General features: G+C 41.8%; 1 protein-coding gene across 1 annotated transcript in view; it reads right to left on the bottom strand.

The window, feature by feature from the left end:
• Positions 1-8,849: 8,849 nt before the first annotated feature.
• The window catches only part of IMPA1 (inositol monophosphatase 1), a 28,018-nt gene continuing 13,297 nt past the window's right edge, over positions 8,850-23,570 (bottom strand). The window contains exons 6-9 of the mRNA XM_044293406.1: positions 22,017-22,125; positions 12,777-12,885; positions 11,363-11,514; positions 8,850-9,621 (exon numbers count right to left, since the gene is read on the bottom strand). Coding sequence (XP_044149341.1) covers positions 9,500-9,621; positions 11,363-11,514; positions 12,777-12,885; positions 22,017-22,125 — 492 coding nt within the window. The 3' untranslated portion in view covers positions 8,850-9,499. The remainder of the gene's footprint in view (positions 9,622-11,362; positions 11,515-12,776; positions 12,886-22,016; positions 22,126-23,570) is intronic.

Below are 23,570 nucleotides of genomic sequence, written 5' to 3'. Positions count from 1 at the left end.
TGGGGCACTGTATATGGGGCATTTTATACTGGTACATTATGGGGGGCACTAGGAGGAAGGGGGGAGAGGAGCACTATATAGGGGTATTTTATACTGGCACATTATGGGGACATTAGCTCAACTGGGGGCATTACAAAGGGGGTATTTTTTGCACTGTCACATTATAAAGGAGAATTATTACTACTGGGGGGGCATTATGGTGGGCTTTATTGATCCCCCAAGGTATGACCCCCTAGTAGCAGCACCAGCCTCTCCCTGCTCTGCTATCCCTCTGCCCTTCTCCAAATCCTTATTATGAAATCTTTCTTATTAGGATAAAACCCATCAGCTCCACCGAGCCTCCGGCCAAAGTGTGGAAGTGGTGTCCGAGATCCCCAAGGGCCAAGCCAAGTAATTGTAAGCTTTCATGTGAAATATTTTTGTTATACACATATAGCATACACTGTGCCACACAATATACAGTTTCTTCTGTAAAAGTCATCAAGTGTCATTGTTTTTTGCCCCAGGGCCCCATTTCACCTAGAACCGGCCCCGCGATCAGCAGAAATATTTGCTAGGTTCCATATAAAGTTCATAAGATATTTCGTATACGCACTTGAAATGATTCAGGCTATTTATGTCATTTTTGGAAATAAACTGGTCTCTAAATCACGTAAAGCGATGATCCAAGTCCCTTGACTGAGCAGTTCTAAATAAATTCATACGAACCTAAAAATATGCTAGGCTCATACTCATCTTTCAAATCACCGAGAAGGTGTAGGCTGGCAAACTCTAGTAGGTGACACTGACAGCTTGTACCCACCTACTCCACTGAATAACGGCGCCAACATAGATGATTAGGTGCAGAACAGATGGTCATTTTAAAAGCAACAGTTTAAGAAATTACTTTTTTTTAAACAAATGATCCAAAATACAGCTACAAAATTCAGCTGGTCAATACATTTGCATATATTTAAACATCATTTTTCTCAGCAATGTGGGCACATATGAACATGGGACCAACACAGATGCCTTCAGCTGCCAAGTGCACATGTAACAGGTCAGCCAGTGTCATGGGGACAAACCTGCTGACTGAAGACCTTTAAAAGGCTGTTTTCCAGTTTGCCTTACCACATTATTCAAATATGAAGACAGCTGTAATTTTGAAACATATTTCTTTTACCTTTATTTTTCCCATCTTCTGTTTTGGGGTCAAATGACCATGTCCATGCGCTCCTTCTTATTTCCTGTGATGCTATGTCCATGGGCGTGTCAAAGGAGCAACAGGGGAGTGTCTATGGAACTAGCTGGGTGGTGGGAGAAGCTATAGCCTAGTTGTGTGTTTGGCCCTTGTTCCTGGGCAGCAATTTGTAACATGTGTGATAAGAAATCCATTGAGGCAAATGAAGGAAGGGAGAAAAGAAAAATACTGCAAGAACCGTATTTACATCTACACTTTACTTTCTAATTATCCTTTACTAAAAGGACCTAAGAACAAAGCTATAGACAAATATATCTGCTGTGGATATCCATCAAGATAATAAGCAGAAGTATGTATTTTCTATGGCACTACAGATTTTACCCTAACGGCGGCTCTAATGTCGCTGCATTTTAGGGTTCATATTACGGTCTTAAGACCCAGACAACCTGCAGATCAAGGGAATCAAACTTGAATTACCACTGATGGTTTAAATTAAAGGAAATGTGTCACCAAAAATGTTGTTATCTGCCAGATAAAACCAAATAGCGACATACATCCTTTTTTCTAATTTGATTTTATTTTCTAAAATTGCAGTTTTTTTTTAAATTCTATTTTCTAAACATGATTACGGGGTGGCCATCTTGCCAGAGCGGTTCTTAACAGCATTTACAAAGCATTAAGAAAACTGCTTTATGGCAGCCCCATGGGCCATAGACACAATGGTCAGGAGGGGATGTCATTGACTCCTATGGGAGAGCTTTCTAGGCATGCTCTGTGACCTGTGCAGAGGGTATTGTATAAGGAAAGAATAGAAAAGATGTAGACAATCACCTATTGTAAATGGAGGATCCGGTCTTATCTGTACACACAGGTGATATCATTACAGGCAGGATTAGAATGAGTTAACTGCAGTAAAGTGATCTGTACAAGTGGCTCTTTTATCAGGCATAGTGGCCAGTGCGAAAACGGCAGGATTTTATGGTTTTTGTTTAAATACAGATGGTGACATGGAAAATTAAAAATAACAGAAATTCTTTTACAAATATGTTATACATAAAAACTAGGGATAAGCGATCTTCAAGTTTTGCTGAATTGTGTTATGGATTCCATTACCACGGATCATGTGACTGAGACTCCCAAGATGTACACAGGCTTGGCTGTTCTCAGCACTCCATAGAAATGAATGGAGCATGCTGGGAGTCGTAGTTTCACCACAGCTGGAGTGTTAGCCATCACTGGGCTAGACTGTCGTATGGACCCTAAACTGTGGCCAAATTAGAGCCGCCTGAATGAGGCTGTCTGGAGCTGAAATCTCAGCATATGCAACCTGTTAATAAAGAGTCTGGCCAGCATTCTTTGCAATGGCCATCTAAGGCTACTTTCACACTTGCGTTCAGAGCGGATCCGCTCAGTACGGATCCGTCTGCATTATATTGTTAAAATATTTCTAAGTGTGAAAATAGCCTCAGACGGATCCGTCCAGACTTTCAATGTAAAGTCAATGGGGGACGGATCCGTTTGAAGATTGAGCCATACTGTGTCATCTTCAAACTGATCCATCCCCATTGACTTCCATTGTAAGTCTGGACGGATCCGCACGCCTCCGCACGGCCAGGCGGACACCCGAACGCTGCAAGCAGCGTTCCGGTGTCCGCCTGCTGAGCGGAGCGGAGGCTGAACGCTGCCAGACTGATGCATTCTGAGCGGATCCGCGTCCACTCAGAATGCATTAGGGCTGGACGGATGCGTTCGGGTCCGCTTGTGAGCCCCTTCAAACGGAGCTCACAAGCGGACACCCGAACGCTAGTGTGAAAGTAGCCCAATTGATCATGAACGAGCACCAAACAAATAAAAGGCATCTCACACTTAATGTTTTCCAGGTCAAATCAGTTGACCATTACAGAATAGTTTTCTAAAGGGCAAACGGTGCATAAAACTCACATTCACATCACATTGCAGGTAAAACCATTTACCTAATTACAAAGGGGACAAGCATATTAGAAATATGCCTCATATATATGAGTTGTGGTTCACATTCAACAGGGAAACTCGAAAAACAGATACCACATCTATGGTTGACTAAGCCAACATTGTGTGATGTTAGAAATGACAAAAGTATTATAACAGTGATTCTGTTTGCATGTGAAGAAGGAGCCGCTGTGCTGCGACAGCTTGCAAACAGAATGTTTTTGGTTACCCAATAAAAGCATCACTTCTATAATACTTAACACAAAAGTACTTAACATCACATGGCTGACTATAGAAAATGTTAAAAAAAGAGCATGCTCTCCCATTTCACAAAACCTGATAGCAATAGCAGGCGTTCAAGTCTTTTGGAGATTTCAGCGTTCTCTGCACTGATATCCAGCAGAGGGAGAATTTCATTATAATGAAATTCAGATAATGATGAAACCAGACATCGTTCCTCAGAATAAATGAGTTCCAACTTCCAAGAGCCTTCAGAATCATAATGTTACATGATATAAAGGAGTTCGAAAACCCATTATAAGTGATGGCACATACCCAGGAAACATCTTCACTTCCCGCAAAGCACAACACTGATATTAGTGCTGCAGCCTCTCTGGCTTTTACCCACACGTCTGTGATTCTGTCTCTGAAGTGGACCGCCAACACCAGCAAGGTAATACCAGTGTCTGGCATCCTGTGCTCGGTGTAAGCAATAGCCGTTTCTGAAGTCACAGCTCTTCTTCATCAGACCCATGTTCCTGGGCGTATGGGGTTCAGCTTCTTGAATCTTTCTTCCTATGAACTGCCTCCTTTTGAGTGATTTATTACAGCAGGAAAATTTCAGTGGTACATTAATCCTGCCTCTCCATATAATGTACTCAGTGAAGGCCTACATGGGGAACGCCAACATAACACTTCTGGCACTTTGTGCCGTATTTTTTTTATTTTGTAGTAGAGAACCTGGTCCATGCCCATATCCAGCCAAAGCTATGCTCCCGAAGCTCTTCCCACCAGCTATACAGCACCTCCCGCAACAGTTGTTGGGAGAAAGAAGGGTCTCATGAGAAGTAAAGAGCAGAGCTAGTAACGTCATTTTAAATAATTCTTTCTTGGTGGAAAAAGTAAATTCAGCTGGTCTTGATAAACCTGTGTCTTTTTACAACTATATAAGTTTATGCTGTTTCTTATGGGCAGTTTCTATGTACTCAGGGGTGGGGGTGTTTAAACTTGTGGCACTGCATTGACCGTCACCTACCCAGCTCTTCAACTATAGTCAAAGTCCCAGCGCTTTAGCAATACCACACTGACAGGAGATGAGGCACAGATGATGGACATGGGTCCAGATGGTAAAGCTCCTGTAAAGCGCTGTATTCGGAACTCTAATTATTCTTTAACACCCTCCAAACATGCACATAAATGGCACTGTAAATGTATGGTGCACCGATTGAGAGGGCACAGTACAGCTCCCCTTCTAACTCCATCAGCTCCCCACAATGCGGTCACAGGTTGCCGAGGGCCAACATGGCAACCGGAACCCATACAAAGACCTCTGGGCATGCCACATATTGATGTAAAAAAACAGCTGTACTGGTACCCTGGGGGCTGCTTAAACATGGCGCCTGTAAACCAACCTTTCAAAATATGCACTGCAAAAGCCAAACTTTACCTTTTGAATCCTGTGGCATGCCTAAACAGCAGTTTACACTCACACTTATGTTATTTCCATACTTAGCAGAACCTGCCTAACAATTTAAGAAGCATGGCAGAGCTGGGCACAGGATATTGGGGACTAAAATACCATATCTGTGGAAAACAAGCAAAATTGTCATTTTGCATGGTTCCCTGATCTTTAAAGTGGTAGTCCAGGGTTTTTCTATTGATGACCTATCCTCAGGATAGTATAAATATGTGGCACACAGGATATTCTTTGCAAATTGAAGGTGATTTTATTTATAATTTTCACAATTAGAGATTCATGATCCAGTTTATAGGAAATTAAATACTGTGTAACCACTTTCCATATTAGAGATGGATGTTTCGGTCCATAAGGACCTTCTGACCACAGAAATTCCAAGTAGCTGAAGAGGTAGTGGGATGTCTGGATCAAGACATATCACTACCTCTGACCACAGAAATTCCAAGTAGCTGAAGAGGTAGTGGGATGTCTGGATCAAGACATATCACTACCTCTGACCACAGAAATTCCAAGTCGCTGAAGAAGGTCCTTATGGGTCGAAACATCCAGCTCTAATAAGGAAAGTGGTTACACAGTATTTAATTTCCTATAAACTGGATCATGAATCTCTAATTGTGAAAATTACTAAATAAAATCACCTTTAAATTGCAAAGAATATCCTGTGTGCCACATATTTATACTATCCTGAGGATAGGTCATCAATAGAAAGACCCCAGTCAACCCCTTTGATTTCTGTCAAATACCTGGAGTGTCAAAATGCCGACTCAGCCCCTTGATAAATAACTTGAGGGGTGTAATTTCCAAAATGGGGTCATTTATTGGGGATTTTCACAGTATGGGTAACTCAGGTGTGATGTAGTGCCCCAAAACCATTCCAGATTCCAAAAGCAGATTGGCACTCCTTCCCTTCTGTGCCCTGCTGTGTGCCCATACAGCAGCTCATGTCCACATTTATGGCATTTATGCACCCATTGGAACCAGCCTATGAACTTAAGAAGTGTGGTGTGAGTCTCAGGTGGCACCAGGTGGGCACAACATATTAAGCATTCAAATTCCATCTGTGTGGAAAAATATAAATTTTGATTTTCCATGGTCCGCTATGCAGTCATTTCTGAAAAACACCTGTGGTGTTAAAATGCTCACTGCACCTCTTAATACCTTGAAGGTCGGAGTTTCCAAAATGGGTCTTGGGGGTTTCATTTATTATTTTACCCCAGACCAAATTGTCAGCAAAAGCTGCGTAAATCACCACACTGGGCCTCCAATGCAAATAATGCTCTTATACTCCTGATGAAAGTCATGCATTCAGCCAAATGAATAAGGCCACACTTATGACATTTCCAAAACTAGAAAACACTGCATAATAATAACAACAACAAGGCTTATTTTTCACATTGGCATAACATACTGGGCAGAGTTGACAAATTCATGGAAAAATTACAATTTTCACTTTGAATCGGGTGTGCCTTTTGCAAAAACAACTGTGGGGTCAAAATGCTCACTTCATCTTTAATACTTTGAGGGGTGTGTTTAGAAAAATGGGGTCACTTCTTGGGGGTTCTATTCATTATTTCACCCTAGAGCCTCTACAATTGTCAGTACAAACTGCGTAAATCATCAAAATGAGCCTCAAATGCACGTGGTGCTTTTTTACCCCTGAGCCCTGTTGTATGTCAAATTGAAAAGATTAGGGACACATGTAGGGTGTTTCTAAAACCAGTAAGCACAGAATAATAATAAGAGGACTTGATTTTCCCACTGCCGTAAGTTGGGCACAACATATTGGGCACTGAAATGGCAAATGTGTGTAAAAATTGCAGTTTTCACTTTGCACCATCTGCTGTGAATTATTTTTTGCAAAACATCTGTGGGGTCAAAATGTTCACTACACCCCTTAGTAAATTCCATGAGAGGTGCGATTTCTAAAATGGCATCACGTCTAGGTGTTTTTTTTATTTTATTTCACCTCTCAGACTCTGCCGTTTTGGGCCAGTGCTGTATAAAAATCAAACAGCAGTTTATAACCATATAGGGGGTATTGTTGTACTCATGAAAAACAATGTATCAGAATTTGGGGTACTTGTTCTCCTACCACTTGTGAAAATGAAACATTTGAAGTTAAAACTACATATAATTGAAATACAAGGTAATTTTTATTTTCACGTACCAATCTTAAAAAATTCTATGAACCCCCTGTGGAGTCAAGTCAATAACTATACCCCTAGATAAATTCCTTGACGGTTTTAGTTTCTGAAATGGAGTAACTTTTGGGGATTTTACACTGTATTGGTACCTTGGGGCCTCTGCAAATGTAACATGGACACCTGAGCACCACAAAAATGTCCCTTATGAGCCCTGCCATGTGCCCATACAGCAGTTTACGACCACATTTGGGGTGTTTCCGTATTCAGGAGTAAACACTTTTGTTAGGTGCTTTTTCTCTTGTTATCCCTTGTTAAAATAAAAAAAAATAGGACTAAAACATAATAATTTTACTGGAATAACTGAAACTTGTTTATTTTTACTAAAATTCCATGAAACATCTGTTGGGTCAAAGCACTCACTACACCCATAAAAAAATTCCTTGAGGGGGTAGTTTCAAAAGTGGGGTCACATTTGGAGTGTTTCTACTGTAGGGGTACCCGAGTCTTCAAATGCGACACAGCACCCAAAAACCATTCCAGCAAAATTTCCCTGCCCTAGGAAAAAAAAAAACATATGGTGCTCCTTCCCCTCTCAGTCCTGCCATCTGCCCATGCAGCAGTTTACGACCACCTATGGAGTGTTTCTGTAAACTGCAGAATCAACATAATATTAATGCTTGCTGTTAATCCATGCCGTTTTAATAAAATGGAAAATCTGTAAATAAAAAAAGGGTTTCACCTCCACTTTTTTTTTAAAGGGGTTGTCCCACAATAAATTCAGTTTTCAAACCAGAACCTGGACCTTAATTCTTTTGTAATTGCGTTTAACATAGCTACTGATTTATTCAATAAAATGTAGCTGTATGGCGCCACCTCCTGTTTTTTCCTTATTACTTTGTCTTGCTTGCTGAGAAGGCCGCACATGCTCAGTTTAATCTTTCAACTACCTCCTGAGCTGTGATAGGAGGAGCATGGGCCCTTAGATGCAGCAGAAATGAGACTACCCTTGAGCGGCAGCTTGATATAAATTTAGCAGAGCAATGAATGAGGAGATCTCTGGATCCATGTGAGGTACAGGACTGGTTCTAGCTTTGTTAGAGAGGTTGTCATATCCTATATGATGTTCTAGTTTCATTTTTTACACTAGTCATGGGATAACCCTTTTATTTCCTGTAAAGTATTTAAGGCTACTTTCACACTAGCGTTCGATCGGATCCGTTCTGAACGGATCCGATCATAATAATGCAGACGGAGGCTCCGTTCAGAACGGATCCGTCTGCATTATATTGACATATAAAAGCTAAGTGTGAAAATAGCCTCGGACGGATCCGTCCAGACTTTCAATGTAAAGTCAATGGGGGACGGATCCGCTTGAAGATTGAGCCATATTGTGGCATCTTCAAACGGATCCGTCCCCATTGACTTACATTGTAAGTCTGGACGGATCCGCACGGCCAGGCGGACACCCGAACGCTGCAAGCAGCGTTCAGCTGTCCGCCTGTCCGTGCGGAGGCGAGCGGAGGCTGAACGCCGCCAGACTGATGCAGTCTGAGCGGATCCGCTCCATTCAGACTGCATCAGGGCTGGACGGCTGCGTTCGGGTCCGCTCGTGAGCTCCTTCAAACGGAGCTCACGAGCGGACCGACGAACGCTAGTGTGAAAGGAGCCTAATAAAAGTTTCTAAAATTAGTTTGAGGGTTGTCGTTTAAAAAAATTGAGTAATTTTGGGTGGTTCCTATTATGTAAGCCTCCTCAATGTCATTTCAGAATTGAATCAGTGCTCTAAGAAATCACTTTTAGAAATGTTCTTGAAAAATTTAAAGACTTAACGTCTTTAAAAAAAATTGTGACATTTTTAAAATTTTCTGTAAATTTTGCATATATATATATTTTTATAACAGTAAAACATATTGAAGTTTACCACTGACATGAAGTACGATGTTCATATCCATCAAGCAAACATGGTTTACAAAAAGAATGGCTAAGAAACGCCCATCTGCCTGGGGCTCCTGAGCAGAGTATAAATGTAGCTGGCTCCTACACTGCCCTGAATATTGTAGGCTTAGGTAAGTCCAAGAAAGGGCAGTATATTAGTGTCAGGTACCCATCTGCGGAAGCCACGTTGACGCCTGGTAGATGGGCCCGACACAAGTTTGATCAGAAATGTGCGCAAAGAGCTTCCATTTTTCCATTTATAGTAGGTATAATACCACTTTAATTTAGAATGATCCCCATTTCTCAGTTCTATTGTTTGTATGTGAAATGTTGTACAGCCATTTTTTTATCAATCAATTAAGTACGGTGTGTCATGAGAAAAAAACTCAGTATTGCTTGGTAAGTAAAAGCATTAGAACGGTATTACCACATTAAGTGACACATCAGATTTGCAAAAACAGGCGTCGTCAGAAAGGTGAAAAATGACTGCCAGGAAGGTGTTAAATTAAAATAGCCTATTTTTAAATAAAGTGCAAAGTCAATGAACACAAGTGCACCTAAAATGAACACATCTGTTTACTCCTTCTTGTCATCATCCCGCACCAATGGTATGAGTTGAAGTTCTTTGGAGATGCGTTCTCCAATCTCCTTACTGCTCGCTGCAATGACCCTACGGGACATCAGGTCAAATGGTCCTCCTGTGGAAGAAAGAAAAAAGAAGGGGGCAAAAGTTTATACAGTATAAAGCCTTTGACATGGTTCTAAAGGGCTTTTCCGGGGAGATTGGTGGGGCTCCTACCGCTGGGACCCCCACGCTCACTGTGGAGCCCAGTGAAATGGACAGAGCGGCTAGTTGGAAATGCATAGCGCCGCTTTTCCAACCAGCTGCTCCGTCCATTTCAGGGGGGCTCCATGGGGTATGGTGCACCTGTTCTTGTGATCAGTGGGGGTCCCAGCGGTAGGACCGCACCGATCTGATAGTTATCCCCTATACTTAACACAAGTTCACCATAAATTTTACATTAATTTGGTGTTAGTACGATTATGGCACAATAAAAACACACAAAAAAAAATTACATAATTTAAAGAGCTATAACTTATTTGTTTTAGAGGGAAGAGTTGATACTATCAGTGCCATTTTCACTGCACAAATTTTTGATTTTTTTGTTGTAAAAATAATCGAAAGTGATCATTTCTGGTGACAGTAACTGAGTGAAAATGTATTTTTTTGCTGTCAGAAATATAATACATATTCTTATCTGATAATCGTTATCGCTATTACTGCAGTCTAATGGGTATTGCTAGAGAAGCATATTTTACACTACAGATCGGATCTGGACAGGATAGAGACAGTGTAAAATGTAAACTTGATGGTTAAGGCGTTTGTGGTGGGGTGCTGCAACTTATTTGCCTCTATGATCCAGACACCTTTAAACGTCTGGTTCATGGTGTCAAGAAATGTCCTAATTAGGCACAGAAAAGTGATCAGACGAACAAGAGGGAGAAGAAAAAAAAAAAAAAAGAAAAAAAAAAAAAAAATAGATAAAATTACCTTCTCCCTGGCTGTGACGCTCTGCGCTCCAATTGGACAGCGCTACAGCCAGGGAGAAGGAGACGCCCACGGAGGAAGACTGTCTCCTCCTCATTGCACCAATGCGAAAATTAGCATACAGGGTGGGGGAATTTAACGGGGGGCCACAGAGGGCGAACGGAGCGGCGCCCAGAAAATATAGTAAGCACTATTAGATCCCTGCTGTATGCCCTACATACCCTAATACTTTGGTTATAAAGTCTGGACCCATGAAAGGTCCTCTTTAAGGTCCGAACAATATGGTAGTCTTGTGGGAAAAGATACAATATTTAATTTATTCTTTTACACGTTTGCCCTTTCTATGCTGGAAAATAATGTAACGTATGACATCTCTCTGAAGACTGACCTCTCAGCAAAATGTGGTGTGTGATGAAAAGGGGCAATGTTCTGCTGTGGGCATCTTAGCCTATCAAAAGAACAATACAGCTGTCATACTGTTATCCCAATTCTACACCTACTATTACAATGGGGATTGCCTTACTGTTCAGAGCAGCAGTAAACTGACAATAGGCTACCAATCTACTTAGGAATTATAATCATTTATGTTGACTGGTAGAGAAGGACCAGATTTAGTATTTAAATTTTCAATGGCATAATGCCGCTGAAATGAAAATTATAAAAAAAGAACCAGTTTTCTGTAAATATTGAGCTTTAAAATAAAAATAAACATCTCTTTCTGATGGAAGTGGCCCTTTAGGACAATATATGGGTCTGTGTGTGGTCGAGGGAGGGGGTTAGTATTTTTTTATTCATTTGTACATATCAAAAGTGGAAAAATTGTCCAGGCTACTTGAGGTGCCTAAATCTCCAAAATGCCCTGGCAGAGAAAGGGTTACACATGGACTAACCTGTGGCATCCAGGACAACCCCTCCAGCCTCTGTGACGATGACCGATGCAGCTGCCATATCCCAGCAATGGATTCCCATCTCGTAATAAGCATCAGCCCCTCCTGTAGCCACCAGGCACATGTTTACAGCAGCTGTGCCCACTGCCCTGATCCTAGAGGGTACATACATGGCGCAATATTAATAAATATTATTTAAATCAAACTACAAATACATTTGAATAATAAATATTTTCCCATGGGAGGTGGAGTGTTGGTGGCGTCAAAATATTCATCCAAGTGTTAACCCAATGGATGGGCTTGGAGAGTGACAACCACTCTTGTGAAGCAGAAATACAGTGGTGCCTGAAAGTTTGTGAACCCTTCAGAATTTCCAATGATCCAATAACACATGTAGCAAAGGAACGTGTGCGAACCATTGCCGTCAGTATCTCTGTGACCACCATGTGGAGCTGCAACTACAACTAAACATTTCCAGAAAGTGTTGATTAGTCCTGCACATCGGCTTTTGGTAGAATTTTAGCCCATTCCTCCATACAAAAACAGCTTCAACATCTTTATTGGTTTCCACCCCTTAACTGATCACTTCAGGTCCTTAAAAGGTGTTGTGTCGCTTCAGCAAATGGCATTTATCATGTAGAGAAAGTTCAAGGCACTTGCTAATGTATTGGGATTGTCCATATTGCCTCCTTTGCTGGCTAGACTCATTTTTACATCACATTATACACTTCTTGTTTCCATGGTTACGACCACCCTGCAATCCAGCAGGGGTGGTCGTGCTTGCACACTTTAGTAAAAATAGCCATCTTATGTGCGCTCCTATGGTCCCGGCCAGCGCCTTCTTCTATATTGTGCAAGCACGACCACCGTTGCTGGATTGCAGGGTGGTCGCAACAATGTGAATGAGCAGTGTATAATGTGATGCTAAAATGAGTCTAGCCAACAAAGGAGGCAATATGGACAATCACAATACATTAGTAGGTGCCTTGTATTTACTTTATCTACATGATAAATGCCACTTGCTGAAATTAGACAACCGCTTTGAACAACATTTCTACTGGATTAAGATCAAAACTTTGACTTCGCCAATTCCAAACTTATAACTTTATTTATTCTTCTTCAGCCATTCTTTGGTAGAATGATGTGTGCGCTTAGGGTTGCTGTCCTGCTGCATGACCCAGGTTGAGATTCAGCTTTCGGACAGATGTCCTGACATTTCCCTTTACAATTTGCTGGTATAAAATGCAGAATTCATTGTTCCATCCATCCATCCCGGCCTAAACTATGATACTGCCACCACCATGTTTCACAGATTTTATGCTGGAATGTAGTGTCTTCATGCACTAAACAAACAAGTCAAATCACAAAAAGTATGATCAAAAGTCTTCTGGATATAAATATACAAAGTGATCATTACCCATGGATTGGAATACAGAGCAGCCTCTCCATGTTAGAAAGAATAGTTTTGATAACTTCAGGGTTACGATCTGATCCCAGTTCTGTGACAATCATGGACTTTGTGATATCTGGAGAGTATAAAACACGGGTAAACAAGGGAATTTGTTTTCTTTCATGCCCATTTACCCAATATTCCTTAACTCAGTTTGAAAAGGTCAGTTTATTTAAAAATGTAACAGGTACCCTAAATGTAAAGGGAATAAGTCTCCAGAAAACGACCTATTGTTTAGATCAAATGTTTATAAGAAATGTGGGCGATTTTTAATTTTTCATGTCACTTTATGTATTTAACAAATCCTAAACTCCTGCAGCATCCAAGTTGATCACTAAGCCTAATAATAGGCACCACTTTTTGGTCTGTGGAGATCTCTTTCAGCAGTCATCTCATTATCATCACAGGCAGAATTACAATAACTGACATCACTTACAGATAACAGTATCCACCACTCACAAAAGAGGATTGTCAAAGCTTATCTACTCCCTCCTGACCTCTGCACGGGCCACAGAGAATGCCTAGAAAGCACTCCCATATGAGTCCATCTGGTCAGCTCCTGCCCACTGTGTCTACGGCACATAGTGGCTGCTGTAAAGCATCTCTCTAAATGCTGTTAACAACAGATCAGGCAAGATGATTGCCCCCAGTTATGTTGAAGAGATAGAATTTAAAATATCTGCTATTAGAAAATACAATTAGAAAAAAAGGATGTGTGTCGCTATCTGGTTTTAACAGGCAAATACAATTATTTCTATTTAAGGGATTGTCTAGACCAGGGGTGGTCAACCTGCGGCTCACCAGCTGTTGCAAAACTACAACTCCCACCATGCCCTGCTGTAGGCTGATAGCTGTAGGCAGTCTGGGCATGCTGGGAGTTGTAGTTTTGCAACAGCTGGAGAGCCGCAGGTTGGCCATCCCTGGTCTAGACCAAAGGTTCTCGAGGCGAGGTACACGCACCTAAGGGAATACATGCAACAGGCCTGGGGGTACGCGCCGATGCTACTAAGAAGGGTTTTCACTGTTCTCCCTAGCTTTCAGCGCTGGTTGATAGGGTACTGCAGTGCATGAGCTTTGAAGCCCACCCTTCCTCTTTTGCCCTCTGTGCCCCTTTGTCAGCATAAAAAAAAAAAAGTGTGTGTGCACATAGGTAAAAGTGTACAAGGATGTGTAACAGGTTGTTTCATACCATGTTTTTAAAAAGGTACATACTGTTTTTATTGGAACCATTTTTTGCTTTGTTTTTCTTTTTACAATGGTAGTGGAGATATATTTGTTCCGATAGAGACAAACCACGGCCAGGTACCAGATCTATACGGTAAGCTTAGTTCACATACCGTTTCTACGTGGTAAGCTTGGTTCTGATTCCATATCTATGTAATAAGGTTGGCTCTGGTTCCATATCTATGAAGTTAGTTGGTCCATCTCACACATTGGGTACCCATCTGCGGATAGCCAGCTTGACGCCTGGTAGATTGGCCCGGACACACGTTTGATAAAAAATGTGCGCAAAGAGCTTCTATTTTTTCCATTTATAGTAGGTATAATACCATTTTAATTTAGAATGATCCCCATTTCTCAGCTCTATTGTTTGCATGTAAAATGTTGGGCAGCCATGCTTTTATTAGTTCTCTGTATTCTTGCTTTATGGATATGCACCTGTAACCATGAATGTGCTAGTCTAAATTGTCTTGTAGTATATATTGAGGGTAGCGGACTCTTTTAGACTGAGCAATGCCCATCTACCTGGGGCTCCTGAGCAGAGTATAAATGTAGCTGGTTCCTACACTGCCCTGGAAATTGTAGGCTTAGGTAAGCCCAAGAGAGGTACCCATCAGGGGATGCCACCTTGACCCCTGGCAGATGGGCAGACACACGTTTGATCAAAAACGTGCGCAAAGAGCTTCTATTTTTTCATTTATAGGTCGGTATAATACCACGTTAATTTTAAATGATTCCCATTTCTCAGTTCTATTGTTTGCATGTGAAATGTTGTGCAGCCATGCTTTTATTAGTTCTCACACATTGGTGGCATATTGCTAGGTTGTCTAGAAGAGGGCCCCCAGTGAAGGAGAGTGCAGCACGTATGTACGGCATGCTCTCCATTCACTTCTATGGGAGTAGTGAAATGAGCGGGCACGCTAGCCTATTCCTGAAACACCCATAGAAGTGAATGGAGAGCGCACCAAGCAAGCAGAGCCACTTCTCCATTCACCTCTACAGAACTGACAGAAATAGCTGAGCCAACAACTGGCTATTTTCACCACTCACATAGAAGTGAATGAAGGGTGTCAGCGCTTGCGTGGTGCACCCTAGTTCTAGAGATAGCTGGGGCTCCAGAGAAATTGGTGTCATATCCCAGAGATCATCAATGTGCGAGATGTCCAACCCCTTTAAGCATCAGATTATTTAAAAACTTTAGACTGGTAGGAGGCGTACCATCTTCATACAGCTAAGGGCACATAGTAGCCTTTATCTTTAATAGATCATAATTTTTTGAGATTTAGTGGTGTAGGCAGGCAGTCAAGTGGTGAGGGGGCATTGCCATTACAGTTGCTAATAAAATACAAATATAGCAAAGTGGTCAGTCCTATGTCACAACACTGACAATTACTTGCGCTGCTGCTGGTCCCGAAATAGTGCGGTAGGTTTCACACTGGCAAAGTCAGATCAATAGGTTTTGGAACCGCGCTGCTGGACACTATGTGTTCCGGTTACAGGTGAATGATACAAGGGTGTCCACCCTCTCCTCAATGCCAAGGAATACGATCCTCCCAGATCTCCTCCTCTACAAGGTTTAAGATGATACGAAGAATAGTGAAGCACCCTTGAGAATCTTATCTTTAAAAGGTTTTATTCTACTTACAACAGATCAGTAGACAAAAGGCATAAAATACAAGTAGATTGTCACAATCCTGCCCGACCCGGGTTTCGCTGCCTCGCTTCTTCAGGGGCAATGAAGAAGCGAGGCAGCGAAACCCGGGTCGGGCAGGATTGTGACGATCTACTTGTATTTTATGCCTTTTGTCTACTGATCTGTTGTAAGTAGAATAAAACCTTTTAAAGATAAGATTCTCAAGGGTGCTTCACTATTCTTCGTATCATCTTAAACCTTGTAGAGGAGGAGATCTGGGAGGATCGTATTCCTTGACATTGAGGAGAGGGTGGACACCCTTGTATCATTCACCTGTAACCGGAACACATAGTGTCCATTACAGTTGCTGAATATGTTGGGGTGGTAGGGGGTGTCAAAAAAATGAACATACCAATTATAAAAGATATGGGGGATTGCTGATTAGCTGTGCCATACCCTTATTGAAGATGTGGAGGGTGGGTTGAAGGGTGGAGTACAGTGGGAGTTAGGAGCTGCATCATAATCTTTATTGAAAATGTTATGGGTGGGAGTGTGAGGTCTGGGGAGCTGGTAGGATGTGATAGCGTGTAGGCCAGGGGATGGGATTAAACTGTACTTGTATTCATGCATTATTATAACCGTTGAATAATATTTCTTTTGTTTGAAAGTTTAAAAATAACAATAAATCATTTTTTTTTTTATTCTTAAAGTGTGCATAATGGTTTTGCTTCTTTGTACAATGAGTGTCAAGGAATAGATCTTTTTTGGTCTTCCCTAATGTCTTTTTCAGCCTAATTATTCCTCTCTTCAGCTGCAGCTAGATGCATTTCTCTCAGAAACCAGGAGCATCTCCCTTCTGTGGAATCGGCCAGAACTGTACTGCTGTGACATGCTTTACCTTTTTTCCCAGCTGCTCCATTCATTTTCTATGGGAGCGCAGCAGATAGCCGAGTACAGTGCTCAGCTATCTCCAGCGTATCTGTAGGGAATGAATGGATCGGCAGTGCACATGCACAACTTGCCGCCCCATCAGAAAGGGTGAATGGGACCCCTGTTCTCGGGATTGGTGGGGGTCCCACCATTTGGATGCCCAGCAATCATCTAGTTATCCCCTATCCTGTGGATGTAGGATAGCTTACAAACTTGGCACAACCCCTTTAATGTGCTAGCATAGTACCAGGAGCCCGTTTCATTTTCAGTGGTGTCTTCTAAGCACTGCAAGCTCCTAAACCCAGTGCCATTAGTAGGATCAGGTTGTCACACTGACAGCCTGATCCTATTATATTAAAGTTAGGGTATGACCACACTGCGCAGTCGTAGTGGGATTGTACTGTTAGTGGCCATGCAGTACTGCAGGTGCCATGCAGCCAGAAACAATACAGACCCACAGATCGGTCCAGTCTTCATTAGTTTAATTACAGCATGCTGCGGCCATTTCACCCACGCAGTACACCAACGCAGCATGACTGTGCCGTGTGGTAATACATTTGCTCAAATATAATTAGTTCTGTCCCTAAGAACAGTTGAACGTCGGGCTCATCATGAACATTGGTTTCTCAAATTCCGAAGACGTCTCTTCCGCATTCAGGCAGTATCTTGGGAACTCAGTGATTCCATAATCATGTCACAAACTTTCCCTTGCAGAGGGTCCAGAGGCAGCATGCATAGAAGACAGGATCTAGAGGTCTTGTATATCTATATACACTAGCAGAAGGACCCGGCTTCGCACGGGTATATTTCATCTATTTAATTTATTGTTTGAGTGTCGTTAAAAGTTATTGACAGTATCCCCCATAACAGTGACCTTCACAGCACCCCACTCCCTTGACAGTGACCTCCTCAGGGGCCCGCCCCCTTAATAGTGACTCCACAGTACCATTCTGCCTCAGTGACCTCCACAGCAGTTGCCCCTTTAATAGTGGACCCTGCCCCCTTAACAGTCACCTCCAGAGTGTCCGCCCCTTAACGGTAACATCCACAGTGAACGGCTCTTTAGCAGTGACCTCCACAGTGCCCACCCCTTTAATTTTAGGGCTACACGACGACATGTGTCGTGCGACACTTTGCCTCAGCAATTTTTATAATAGTCTATCGTGTTGCACTGCGACATTTGACATGCTGCGACATGACAGTTGCAAAACGACTGTCGCGTCGCAGTATGTCATGAGTCGCAGTGCAACACGATAGACTATTATAAAAATTGTTGAGACAAAATGTTGCGCGACACATGTAGCAGTGTAGTTGTGCCCTATGTATCGTGCGACACATGTCGTCATGTAGCCCTAGCCCAAGCTGACCTACAGCAGTGAAGAAAAATGGCTGGGTTGTTATGGAAACCTGGAGTAAAACTGTGTGTGTATGTGGAGACAAAGGGCCTGCGAGCTTCTATTGGCTGATAAGAGACATGACCGTGTTTGGCAGTTGGGATATGAAGAAAAAGACTTGCAGGCTTGTATTGGCTAATACAGGTAATTTTTTGGGAATATCTCAGGAACGGTACATCCTAGAGAGCTTTCCAGGTAGCAAGGGATGTGTATACCAAGTTTTGTTGAAATCGATGGTTGCGTTTTTGAGCGATCGCAGAACATGCATACATACGTCCTTTATATAGATAGAATAAAAAATAAAGTTTTTGGGATGCTTTTCTGAAAGCCAAAACTATAAAAAATAAAAATAAAAAAAAAAAGAGGAAAATTAGTATTTCTCCTTTATACTTTCTCTCTGTTTATGATCCACTCCTGATTTTGGCTTCCCACGCTGCATCCAGAAACCTGATATGGTCATTAGGTGTAGCCCCAGCCTTATTCAACCTGAAAGATCAGATTTGTGGCAGACAATAGTGAATGACCGTTTGCATAGGATTCTGAAATGGTCTCTGAGGTAGCTGACACTGCTCTGAAGGTACTAGGGGTGGCCATACGCTAAGCCTACATACACTTTTTGTAGCGCTACTGATTCATTTTAAGTATCGAGCTATAGCTGCAATCCAAAAAGGTATACAATGAGTTATGTGCAATCTTGTAGTATGCAGGTGTAGTTAAATTAATTAGAAGCACTACTACGAGAAGTCTCAGTTCTGTCTCAGTCAGGCAGTTCCTACTTAGGCTACTTTCACACTAGCGGCAAGACGGATCCGACAGGCTGTTCACCCTTGTCGGATCAGTCCTGCCGCTATTTCGCTGTGCCGCCGGACTTCCACTCAGTCCCCATGGACTATAATGGGGACGGGGGGCGAAGCTCCGGCACAGCACGGCGAGAGGCCGCCGGACTAAAAGTACTGCATGTTCGACTTTTTAGTCTGACAGCCTCTCACCGCGAACTGCTGTACTGCGCCGGAGCTCCGCCCAGTCCCCATTATAGTCAATGGGGATGGAGCGGCAGTCCGGCGAAATAGCGGCAGGACAGATCCGACAGGGTGAACAGCCTGTCGGATCCGTCCTGCCGCTAGTGTGAAAGTACCCTTACCTATGCAGTTGGGCATCTACATTCAGGAGAGCAGACCCTGCACATATAGTGTGCTGCTCCTAGTCGCCTCTATGTGCATCAGCAACCGATGAGAGGAGGCGCACGCACAGCTATGTGTACCACCTAATCAAGGCTGTCTGTGGGATCGGCAGGTCAAAAGTGCACAAAAGTGCTACTCCCACGATCTTAGGAGTGCATTTACACTTGAAGGTGTCACTTCAAGAAAATACATTTGTCCCAAAAAAAATAATAATATATATATATATATATATTTTAATATATATAGATATATATATATATAGAAAAAAGATACAAAACATCCTGCATGATATGATAACTGAATATGCAGATGTACACGGCAACATTTATAAGGAAAAAAAATAAAAAATCATGGAAAATAATGCACTAACACAATAGATGCAAACATTATACAGACGTGGACAAAATTGTTGGTACCCTTTGGTCAATGAAAGAAAAAGTCACAATGGTCACAGAAATAACTTTAATCTGACAAAAGTAATAATAAATTAAAATTCTATAAATGTTAACCAATGAAAGTCAGACATTGTTTTTCAACCATGCTTCAACAGAATTATGTAAAAAAATAAACTCATGAAACAGGCATGGACAAAAATGATGGTACCCCTAGAAAACACAGAACATAATGTGACCAAAGGGACATGTTAATTCAAGGTGTGTCCACTAATTAGCATCACAGGTGTCTACAACCTTGTAATCAGCCATTGGGCCTATATATATGGCTCCAGGTAATCACTGTGTTGTTTGGTGATATGGTGTGTACCACACTCGACATGGACCAGAGGAAGCAAAGGAAAGAGCTGTCTCAAGAGATCAGAAAGAAAATTATAGACAAGCATGTTAAAGGTAAAGGCTATAAGACCATCTCCAAGCAACTAGATGTTCCTGTGAGTACAGTTGCACATATTATTCATAAGTTTAAGATCCATGGGACTGTAGCCAACCTCCCTGGACGTGGCCGCAGGAGGAAAATTGATGACAAATCTAAGAGACGGATAATCCGAATGGTAACAAAAGAGCCTAGAAAGACTTCTAAAGAGATTCAAGGTGAACTTCATGCTCAAGGAACATCAGTGTCAGATCGCACCATCCGTCGTTGTTTGAGCCAAAGTGGACTACATGGGAGACGACCAAGGAGGACACCATTGTTGAAAACGAATCATAAAAAAGCAAGACTGGAATATGCCAAACTACATGTTGACAAGCCACAAAGCTTCTGGGAGAATGTCCTGTGGACAGATGAGACAAAAATCGAAGTTTTTGCCAAGGCACATCAGCTGTATGTTCACAGACGAAAAAATGAAGCATATCAAGAAAAGAACACTGTCCCTACTGTGAAACATGGAGGAGGCTCTGTTATGTTCTGGGGCTGCTTTGCTGCGTCTGGCACAGGGTGTCTTGAATCTGTGCAGGGTACAATGAAATCTCAAGACTATCAAGGAATTCTAGAGAGAAATGTACTAGCCAGTGTCAGAAAGCTTGGTCTCAGTCGCAGGTCATGGGTCTTGCAACAGGACAATGACCCAAAACACACCGCTAAAAACACCCAAGAATGGCTAAGAGGAAAAAATTGGACTATTCTAAAGTGGCCTTCTATGAGCCCTGACCTCAATCCTATTGAGCATCTTTGGAAGGAGCTGAAACATGCAGTCTGGAAAAGGCACCCTTCAAACCGGACACAACTGGAGCAGTTTGCTCATGAGGAGTGGGCCAAAATACCTGCTGAGAGGTGCAGATGTCTCATTGACAGTTACAGGAAGCGTTTGATTGCAGTGATTGCCTCAAAAGGTTGCGCAACAAAATATTAAGTTAGGGGTACCATCATTTTTGTCCATGCCTGTTTCATGAGTTTATTTTTTTACATAATTCTGTTGAAGCATGGTTGAAAAACAATGTCTGACTTTCATTGGTTAACATTTATAGAATTTTAATTTATTATTACTTTTGTCAGATTAAAGTTATTTCTGTGACCATTGTGACTTTTTCTTTCATTGACCAAAGGGTACCAACAATTTTGTCCACGTCTGTATATGGACTAAGCCCTCACTCTTATCCCACAGGCGGCCTTGATTAGGTGGAACATATAGCTATGCGTGCTCCTCCTCTCATCGGTCACTGGATGCACATATAGTGTGCTGGTCCTAGTCACCTCTATGTGCAGGGTCTGCTCTCCTGAACATAGATATAGGTAGGTTTAGAGTAGGACCTGCCTGACTGAGACCACCTTGGCTCTGGGTAGGCGGGCACAGAGGTGTTTTGATCAAAATATATTGGCTGAGAGTCTCAAATGGTATGTTCCCTAAAATGTAAAGACAGTTAACCCTAGGAAGAGCTGCATTTAAATGCAGAAATCATCTCCTCTGTATGGGGATGAAAGATCACTACTGCGATCATTCATCCCAATACAAACTAATTTTTTGCTAGACATGCTGCTGGTAAACAATTTTATGTGGCTCATAAAAAAAAAAAAAATTACTACATGATGAATGAGCATTTGCTTGCTTATTGGACGATTGGCGGCACATTTACACAGGGCGATTATAATAGCCCTGATCCTAAGCCTATGTTAAAGGACCTTAAAGTAGGCCCCCCCCCACCCCACAAGTTTAGAGCACTGTCATATCTCTACATTTAGAGAGGCTCTCAAACATTCTGTAGGGCAGAAACAATCTAGGATTGATCTCTCTCGGGGTAGATCATGTGTAATAGATATTACACAGGTAACGTTTAGTCGCTCATCTGAGGAACGTCTTGTGGACAATATTCAATGTTACACAATCAAAAGAAAAGTTTTGCACAGAGAAGTCACTACTGAGCCAAACAAACAGTGATGCACAAGTAGTGCTTACCTTTCTGCCCTGAGACTTGCAGCTTCTGACCGTTACAATGCGCCCCTCTCCCCTTTCTGCCAGTGTACATCTTTTCTTCTACACAGCTGTATACAACTCCAAATTCAACCTAGGGGGCGCAATCACAAAATCATTCTTTTACTTGTCTGGAAGGAACAAGACAGACAGACAGCCATAACACAATACTAGCTTGGAGAAAGAATGTAAAATACAATTGTGTAGCTATTAAAATCCTGCTTCCCATCACAGTCACATATTTATCCAGTGGATATGCCATAATATGACAGCAGACAATGCTGGTGAATCTATATATTATTATTATTTCCTATAGAAACACAGAAAGATAGAAAAAAAAGAAAATAGCAGAAAAAGTAAAATCCTGCAGTCAGCACAAGGTCATGTTTAATAAAGATCATTAACCACTTCAGCCCCGCTAGCTGAAACCCCCTTCATGACCAGAGCACTTTTTACACTTCGGCACTACACTCCTTTCACCGTTTATTGCTCGGTCATGCAACTTACCACCCAAATGAATTTTACCTCCTTTTCTTCTCACTAATAGAGCTTTCATTTGGTGGTATTTTATTGCTGCTGACATTTTAACTTTTTTTGTTATTAATCGAAATGTAACGATTTTTTTGCAAAAAAATGACATTTTTCACTTTCAGCTGTAAAATTTTGCAAAAAAAACGACAGCCATATATAAATTTTTCGCTAAATTTATAGTTCTACATGTCTTTGATAAAAAAAAAAAAATGGTTTGGGTAAAAGTTATAGCGTTTACAAACTATGGTACAAAAATGTGAATTTCCGCTTTTTGAAGCAGCTCTGACTTTCTGAGCACCTGTCATGATTCCTGAGGTTCTACAATGCCCAGACAGTAGAAAAAACCCACAAATGACCCCATTTCGGAAAGTAGACACCCTAAGGTATTCGCTGATGGGCATAGTGAGTTCATAGAACTTTTTATTTTTTGTCACAAGTTAGCGGAAAATGATGATGATTATTTTGTTTTTTTTCTTACAAAGTCTCATATTCCACTAACTTGTGACAAAAAATAAAAAATTCTAGGAACTCGCCATGCCCCTCACGGAATACCTTGGGGTGTCTTCTTTCCAAAATGGGGTCACTTGTGGCGTAGTTATACTGCCCTGGCAATTTAGGGGCCCAAATGTGTAAGAAGTACCTTGCAATCAAAATGTGTAAAAAATGGCCTGCGAAATCCGAAAGGTGCACTTTGGAATATGTGCCCCTTTGCCCACCTTGGCTGCAAAAAAAGTGTCACACACCTGGTATCGCCGTACTCAGGAGAAGTTGGGGAATGTGTTTTGGGGTGTCATTTTACATATAACCATGCTGGGTGAGAGAAATATCTTGGCAAAAGACAACTTTTCCCATTTTTTTATACAAAGTTGGCATTTGACCAAGATATTTTTCTCACCCAGCATGGGTATATGTAAAATGACACCCCAAAACACATTCCCCAACAGTACGGCGATACCAGATGTGTCACACTTTTTTGCAGCCTAGATGCGCAAAGGGGCCCAAATTCCT

The sequence above is a fragment of the Bufo gargarizans genome, chromosome 5 (assembly GCF_014858855.1).
Source record: "Bufo gargarizans isolate SCDJY-AF-19 chromosome 5, ASM1485885v1, whole genome shotgun sequence".
In the NCBI taxonomy this organism is placed as follows: domain Eukaryota; kingdom Metazoa; phylum Chordata; class Amphibia; order Anura; family Bufonidae; genus Bufo; species Bufo gargarizans.
This window is presented reverse-complemented; position numbering and strand designations above follow the sequence as displayed.